Below are 8,127 nucleotides of genomic sequence, written 5' to 3'. Positions count from 1 at the left end.
ATTCCATATTGGACTGAATGACTTTTTGATGGGCGGGTTTAATAAATCGGGTAAAATTAAATTGGGGTTTATTTCGTTCTGAGGCTGCCACGTGGATGGTCGATTAAATTTGGGGGAAATCAGAGTCATAGTATAAAGGTAGTGACACAATTGGACGGAAAGTATAACGGAGGGCAGTGGCGAGGAGCCAGGAATTTAGTGAAGGGTGCGGAAATTTTCTCTCTCACTTGTGCCAAGAGTATGCAACATTAGATATATGCTCATAACAACCAACATTTAACCTATGTAACCGCGTAATTTTTAGGCGATGGGTGTGCACTGGACCACACTTCGCCTAAGGTGGTTCTGCCCATGAAGGAGGGTATGAATAAAAAATATTTGAAAGTTCAGGGCTATTTTTGACCCTTTTCGTTGTTTTTTTTCCTCAACCTAAAATCCAGTCTTCTTCATTAATAGAATAATAATTCACTTTCTCAATCTTCACTTCAATGCGTTTATCATTTGAGAGGCTTGAAGAGGACACCATGTCAACATGCAAGATGTAAATCCATAGAGCAGCCCAACCAGTATTCTAAATTTTGACACAATTAGAACCTTGATGGTATCTCCTTTCCAATCAACATCTAAACAGATAGGATATAAAAGAAAATATATTATGGGGGAGCTTACATTAGAAAGGATATGGTCGACCCCAGCTACCTACAGGCATGCTCATTGCCCAAAAAGTTGTTGGTTAATTTAAGTACCTAAGCAAAAAGTCTTTTTTTGCGGGCTTCAAACATGCAATATATAGATTAAAACAAGTTTACAAAGTCATTACAAGGAGGGGTTGCTCGAGCTGTCACAGCAGTTGAGCAATCCTTATTGAAAGCAGGTAAACTAAACAAGGAGAACATTAAAAGTAATAGTCCTTGGAAGCTGGTCATCAGTAGGAACTAGGCACATTCCAGTTGAGCAATCCTTATTGAAAGCAAGTAAACTAAACAAGGGGGAACATTAAAGGTAAAAGTCCTTGGAAGCTGGTCATCAGTAGGAGCTAGGCACAGTCCAGTTGAGCAATCCTTATTAAAAGCAGGTAAACTAAACAAGGGGAAACATTAAAAAGTAAAAGTCCTTGGAAGCTGGTCATCAGTAGGAGCTAGGCATAGTCCATGCTTCGCCAAGGAATCTGCAACCATATTGGCCTCACGGTAAACACGATGTGGCAGCTGAAGCTTCAGCTCCGCATCAAGTGCCTGCAGTCAAAAATAAAAAGTGAGTAAATTAGTGTTCCTTTTGTAACATTGTACAGAGTACCTGAGAATCTGTCTCAAATTGGAGGGAAATGGGAATATAGGTCACAGTCTTTAGTCATTTGAAATCCATGTAATTTACAAGAAGTTCTGATTCTAAAGGTGTAGAACAAACTAGAGAGGTGACAACAAAATATCTAACAAAAGAGGAGTAAACCAAAAAAAATTTCTGGTGCCAAACTTATATTTAAGGGAGAAAGGTCAAATATACCCCTCTACTTTAGTTTATTAGCTAACTTTGCCCTCAGTTAACCAAAGTAGTCAAATATACTCCTCCCGTTACAAGTTGGGGTCAAATATACTCCTATCGTTAGCAAAGTTTCAAAAATACCCCTCATTTCTAAGATATTCCCACATAAGCAAGTCTAGTCATTGAAATTAGGTGACATGGACGCCACTTGACATTTAACTTATTCTATGTGGTGCTTACATGACAATTGTTAAAAATTCAACGCCTACGTGGCAATTTAAAAAAAAAACAATCTAGAATTTTATTTTTTTTTAAAAACAAATCTGAAAAAAATGGCTTTTATTAAAAATCTGAAACTTTTTTGTTTTAATAAAACCCGTTTTTTTAAAAATATATTCTCGAAAATTGGATTTTTTTAAAAAAAATCAGTTTTTCAGATTTTGTAAAATTAATCCAGATTTTAAAAAATTAGGACACTTTTTAAAAAAAAAATACTTTACAGTTTTCCAGATTTAAAAAAAAAAATCATTTTCCAGATTTTTTAACTAAAATATCCAATTTTCGAGAATTATTTTAAAGAAATGGTTTTTATTAAAACAAAAAAAAGTTTCAAATTTTTAATAAAAGCCATTATTTTTTTCAGATTGTTTTAAAAAAATCAATTTTCTAGATTGTTGTTTAAAAAATTGCCACGTAGGCACCACATAGAATAAGTTAAATGTCATGTGACATTCATGTCACTCAATTCCAATGACTAGACTTGCTTACGTGAGAATGTGTTAAAAATGAGGGGTATTTTGAAACTTTGCTAACGGTAGGGGTATATTTGGCCCTAACTTGTAACGGGAGGGGTATATTTGACTATTTTGGCTAACGGAGGACAAAGTTAGCCAATAAACTAAAGTAGAGGGGTATATTTGACCCTTTTCCCTATATTTAAATCCTAGTTGGCATGCCACATTGGAGGGAACTCCTAAACATTTTGAAGTATATTACCCGAAAAAGAAATATACGAAGTAGGATAAAACCCCAAAACTGTTTGTAAATAGGCTGAAACATGAGAATTTGGTACTGTATGACAAGTTGGAAAATCAATAGCATAAAATAACTTAAGTTTAAGAAATTGGCAGTTTTGGCACCATAAAGAGCCCCTTATCTATGGGAGTAGGTCTAAAATGGTCCCTTAACTATACAGTTACCGATTTTAGTCCTTTAACTATCCAAAAACTTATCAAATTTGGTCTCCATCTTTTTTTTATACAAACAGTGTATAAACTCATAAACCTTCGTCAGATTAATCATTAAACCATTCCTCAGGCCTATATTTCTCTCTCCCTAATTCTTTTTCCTCAAGCTCCTCTTGTTTAAAAAAAAAAAAAACTGGTAAAAACTGGTAAAAATCGACAGAAAAAAAAACCGATGGAAAGACCGACAGAATCTGTCGATTTTTTCAATAATATTTTTAAATATTTTTTTTAAGAAAACTGACGGACTGCGTCGATTATTTTTTGCACAAAAATGCGCGAAAAAATATAATTATTTGTTATATTATTTTCTAAAATAAACTGATGGAGTCCGTCATTTTTTTATTTTTTTATAAAAAAACCGACGGAAACGGAGTCCGTCGATTTTTAGAGTGAAAAAACAGTATAAATTAAATCAATGTAAGTATATGAACAAAAAATATCAGTGGTCTAATGGTAAAGCCCTTTAATGCCAAGGAACATAGCCGGGTTTGACTCCAAGTTCCTACATTTCATTATTTAATTTTCAAAAAAAAAAAAACCGACGTGAGACCGTCGGTTTTTTTAATTTTTTTTTTTTAACAAAACCACTTGAGGAAAAAAGTTGAGGTTAAAGAATGAACTTGAGGAAAAAGAAGCAGGGAGAGAGAAATATAAGTCTGAGGAATGGTTTAACGATTAATCTCACGAAGGTTTATGAGTTTGTACGTTGTTTGTATAAAAAAATAGATGGAGACCAAATTTGATAAATTTTTGAATAGTTAAAGGACTAAAATCGATAAATATATAATTAAGGGACCATTTTAAACCTACTCCTATAGATAAGAGACTATTTATGGCATTTTCTCGCTCATACCCACACAATCTTCTTTTTAAATAGCTTTAAATTTTCAAACTCCTCTCTTTAGAAGATTTTTGTCAGTTACTTTCCCCATAATTTCTCAAATCTTATCCTATATCTTTCTATTTCCTTTTTCTCCCAAATCTCTTTATTTCATTTTTCTCCCAGCAGTCAATTTCTTCAAATAACCAAGATTGAAAAAGAAATCCAAACGGTCCTTTATGAAGTTTCGATTCGATTTGTATATCTTAGAATAGAAGATTCCTTTAGTAAATACCCTGAGTACTAATCGTTCAGATTTCAATGCCTGTACAAGACTTAAGAGTACTAAAAGCTCATGAATTCTTGAACATAGAACATTTAAACTAGCCTAGAATAAAAATGCAAAAGGCTTAAAAAGTAACTCAAATCTACTTACAGGTGAGTAATGGCGATTAAAGACGACAGTTTGTTAGTCCATGTTTGGGTTCTGAATGGTGACCTTGAATTTTGCGTCTGCGTAATCTTCATGTCGAATTTCCTCAATTTCTCTTGCTGATTGAGAAACAGCGGCCCCACACATAAACACCTCAATCTTTTGCAGGGAATAACAACAGTCACCAAAGACAGAAGGAATCTCAATGAGCTGCTTGCATTTTTGCAACACTACTTGCTCTAGGCATGGAAAAGCATCCTCTGATATATTCCAACGCGTAATGTTCAGATTTCCCAATTTCAAGAACTTGAGTTTTGGAAACTCCTCATCACTGACATTCCACTCTTCTCCTTCAAAAGCTTCCAAAAGCAGTTTCAAAACCTCAAGGTTTTGTAATGCTGCAATCGGTGAAATTTCAACCCATGGAAGCCGAAACTTTGATAAGGTCAATTTCTTAAGGTTTGAGGGGAAGTTAAACTCACAAGGCTGAAGCACCCTGCCTTGGTAAATCACATTGAGTGATTCAAGCTGATTCAAGAATTCAAAAACTGGAAATCGATTGCAAGAGCCTCCCGATTTCTCAGAATGACCCCAAGATTCCAAGAATGTGCATCTCAGTTTTTGAAGGAAAAGGAAACTTCTCATTTTGTTCCCCGTCTCATAAGAAAGAGATGGGGTGGATAAGGTCTGCAAACATTCCAACTGGGGCAAGTCGGAATCTGAGAAGGTACAATTATCTACATGTACATGCCTCAGCCTCATCATACTGAAGAGTGTATCTGGTAAAGCTATCTCACCTTCTTTTCCTTTCACTAGGAAAGTTTCTAAGTTCCAGAGCTTGGCAATCCAAGAGGGAATGACAATCATGCCACCTTTAAGTGATAAAAACCTCAAATGCACGAGCTTTTCTATTTCCAGAGGAAAGCTACCGCCAATGTCTATGCACCCCAAATCCAAGACTCGAACAAGCTGACCAATCCGAAATAGAATACATTCTGAGGGATGACTTAGCCAGGAGCCGTACTCAGAAGAATATATCACTGTGCGGAAATGGCGAGAAAGGTCATCCACAAAGAAACCCATTCGGTGTCCCCTCTCTTCAAAAACCCGCCATGTCACTGGCAAGAAATGTTCGCCTCTAGATCTACTCCCACAGAAATGATATAGACAATCATGAACGCGACATGATTTCAGCTTGCCGTTTGAACTTCTTTTGGCTTCCATTACGAAGCTCCTCCCCATAAGATCATTCAGGTAATCTTCTGCTACCTCCTCTGGTTTCTTCATCTCATCTTTCTTTACAAATCCTTCACTAACCCATAACCATTTTAGTTTTGAAACGGGAACTTCTGTACTCACCGGGAATGCTGCAAAATATAGAAAGCATTGTCTTAGATAAGCTGGCATATTTTTGTAGCTCAATTTTATTATTTCATTGCAGTCTCCTTCAGCACTATAAGTTTTTGAAGTGAAGGCCTGTGTAGTAATGGTTAGCCAATCTTTGTCATCCTCTGTATTGACAAGAAACCCAGCTACCAGAACAATGGCCAGAGGTAGCCCTCCACATTTTACCGCAATTTCCATCCCAACATTATCAGGACATTTCTCATTAGGAATTGGGGGTTTGAGACATCCTCCTTGATTACAGAAGCGAAGGTGATTATACTTCACTTGTAAGAGATCCCAACTTTCTTCCCGAGTCAACAAGCGAACCGAAAGAGGTTCATCAAAATATGGACCCTCACATTTTCGGCCACAGGTAACTAGAATTCTACTTCCATTTTGATTATCTGGAAAACACCGCTGCAACTCATCAAGTCTTTGAGAGTTCCACATATCATCTAAAACAATAAGGTATCTTCTCTCAAATAACCGTCTGTGTACAAGTTCAGGAGAATTTAGCTCCTTTGACTTGTAAATGTCATCGTTAAGATCAACGATAGATATTAAAATATCTTGCACCAACTCACTCGCCGTATGTCTAGGAGAAACAGAACACCATGCATGAATATCAAAGTGATCTGAAGTTCTTCTGTCATTGTAAATTCTTTTGGCGAGTGTTGTCTTACCAATCCCTGGCATACCAATGATAGGAATAATTTTACGATTGTCCTCTCCACCAGTTAGCCGTGCCATTAATATTTCTATCTGATCCTCCAAGCCCACAACTGCTTCATCAATGATTGGCGTGCTAGGTTTTGATGTTTGACAATCACTTCTGACATCCTTCTCTTCTTTGCAGATGTACTCAAATTCAACAATTTCCTTGAAGAACTTGATATTTTGAACGACATCGCCTAACTGATCCTCCCATCTGGGAGAAGGATCAACCAGGAACTTGTCAACAAGATACTCAAAATTGGCAAATAAACCAGTCAAATGTTTGCAAGCATCTAGCATTTCCGTACATAACTCGCCTTGTTGGTCAACATTAGCTTCAAGAAAAGGTTTGAAAATTTTAATCTCAGCCATTACAAATTCAATCTGATGTGTTACCGGAGAAATTAAATCATTCCTATTATCCAACAATCTCTGCAAATTCTGTGACACCAAATCTATACATCCAATACTATCAATCTGGGAAAAGAGCAATTGTATTGGCTTTTGTATCTTGATAGCACCCTCTAAGATCTTTGATGCCAGAGGCTTCATCTTTTGCACCAACTGAGATATAGCAAGATCAAATTCGTTGCCCAAATCTTCATTCATTTCTCGGTTGTCTAATGAGTAAATGAACGACCAAAACTCATTGACTACAAGATCAAAGATTACCAAGCTTTCATTATGGATATTGTGGCATAAGATATGTAAGAGCAGTGACCTGAGCCAAAGTTGGAGATTTTGAACACGATCTTTGTAGACCAGTATATAGGAACTGGAATAGAGCTTAGTCATCGGTGCTAGAAGCATGAACTTAACAAAGTCTGCTGCAAAGACATCCAATTTTCTAGTAAACATTATCCGTGAGGGTAAAAGTTTCAGGCCTCCAACATAAAAACAAGTGACATCCGATTTAGCAGGTTTAGTGCTATGCAGTAGAACCACAGGCATGAAACCAATGCAATCATCCGATTTTCGTGCCAAGCAAAGTAAATAAGAAGTACAACTCGCTGCTTTTTTAGTCACAGCTGTGACATGATTCAAGAAATTGCTGAAGTCGCCGGACCGATGATTAGAATTCTCTAGTATGAAGGAAACAAAACCTTTAAGACAAATTAAATTTCCTTTGAGAACTTCAACATCTTCCTTGAAAGGAGCAACAAAATCTGCCTTGTTGTTTAGCAAGAACACCAGACTGTCAACGAGGGATTCGATGCATCCACCCACGATGTCATCAAGATATACAACCCCCGAGGGATGATTCGCAAGTAGTCGTAGAAATAAAATCATGTCTGGCTTGAGAAGCCAAATCTCTTCAAGTATGTCACAAATAGCATCATCCAGTTTAGAACTTCCAATATCACAAAGCAAGTCAAGGTCCTGTCTTGCCTTTGTGATCAAAATCTTGATACGATTCACAAGTGCATTCAGATCATTGTCCTCATCCACGCGCCACCCTGAAAGGGAACGGTCAACAAGTGATAATAAATATGTTAGTTCCTCCTTGAGCTTCCCTCTATGATCAGTCCCCGCCCCGCATTTCACAACTTGATTTTCAATAAAATTGAAAAGTTCGTAAAGATAAGTATGAATATCGTAAAGATAAGTATAAATATTCGACTCCTGATAAGTATAAATATTCAACTCCATGGCTTTGCAGAGTAGAAATGCAGTAAGCACGTTGATGAAAGTAGAAGACTGAAGGAGTGAAGCACCAAATGGTGCAGAGGATAGGGCTCCTTAGGTTTTGGTTTGAGTTTTGAGTCGTGAGTGTAAAAAAATTTAGTTGGTTTTGAGGTTGAGACGTGAGTGTAAAAAAAATTGATAGGAAAATTCTAATATAATCAGGCTTTAATATAAATATTCGACCGAATGTGAAACCAAAAAAGAAGAAGACTGAAGCGTAAGTACCCCAACAACTGACAGGGAAATCATTGCTCTCCTTTTTCTTGTAATTTTAGTCCCTAAATTATGAAATTATTTCAGTTTTGATCCTCAATGTTATTCATCTAATGTATTTCATGTTTAAAAAAAATCATTAAATA

General features: G+C 36.3%; 1 protein-coding gene across 1 annotated transcript; it reads right to left on the bottom strand.

The window, feature by feature from the left end:
• Positions 1-747: 747 nt before the first annotated feature.
• Positions 748-7,927, bottom strand: LOC132640264 (putative late blight resistance protein homolog R1A-3). The gene is made up of 2 exons (XM_060356783.1): positions 3,986-7,927; positions 748-1,235 (listed from the first exon to the last, which is right to left on the bottom strand). The coding sequence occupies exon 1, from the start codon at positions 7,730-7,732 to the stop codon at positions 4,019-4,021; it is 3,714 nt and encodes a 1,237-aa protein (XP_060212766.1). The 5' UTR covers positions 7,733-7,927; the 3' UTR covers positions 748-1,235; positions 3,986-4,018.
• Between the last annotated feature and the right edge of the window lie 200 nt (positions 7,928-8,127).

Source organism: Lycium barbarum, chromosome 5 (genome assembly GCF_019175385.1).
Source record: "Lycium barbarum isolate Lr01 chromosome 5, ASM1917538v2, whole genome shotgun sequence".
In the NCBI taxonomy this organism is placed as follows: Eukaryota; Viridiplantae; Streptophyta; class Magnoliopsida; order Solanales; family Solanaceae; genus Lycium; species Lycium barbarum.
The sequence above is the reverse complement of the archived record's forward strand: the minus strand, read 5'-3'. Positions and strand labels throughout refer to the sequence as shown.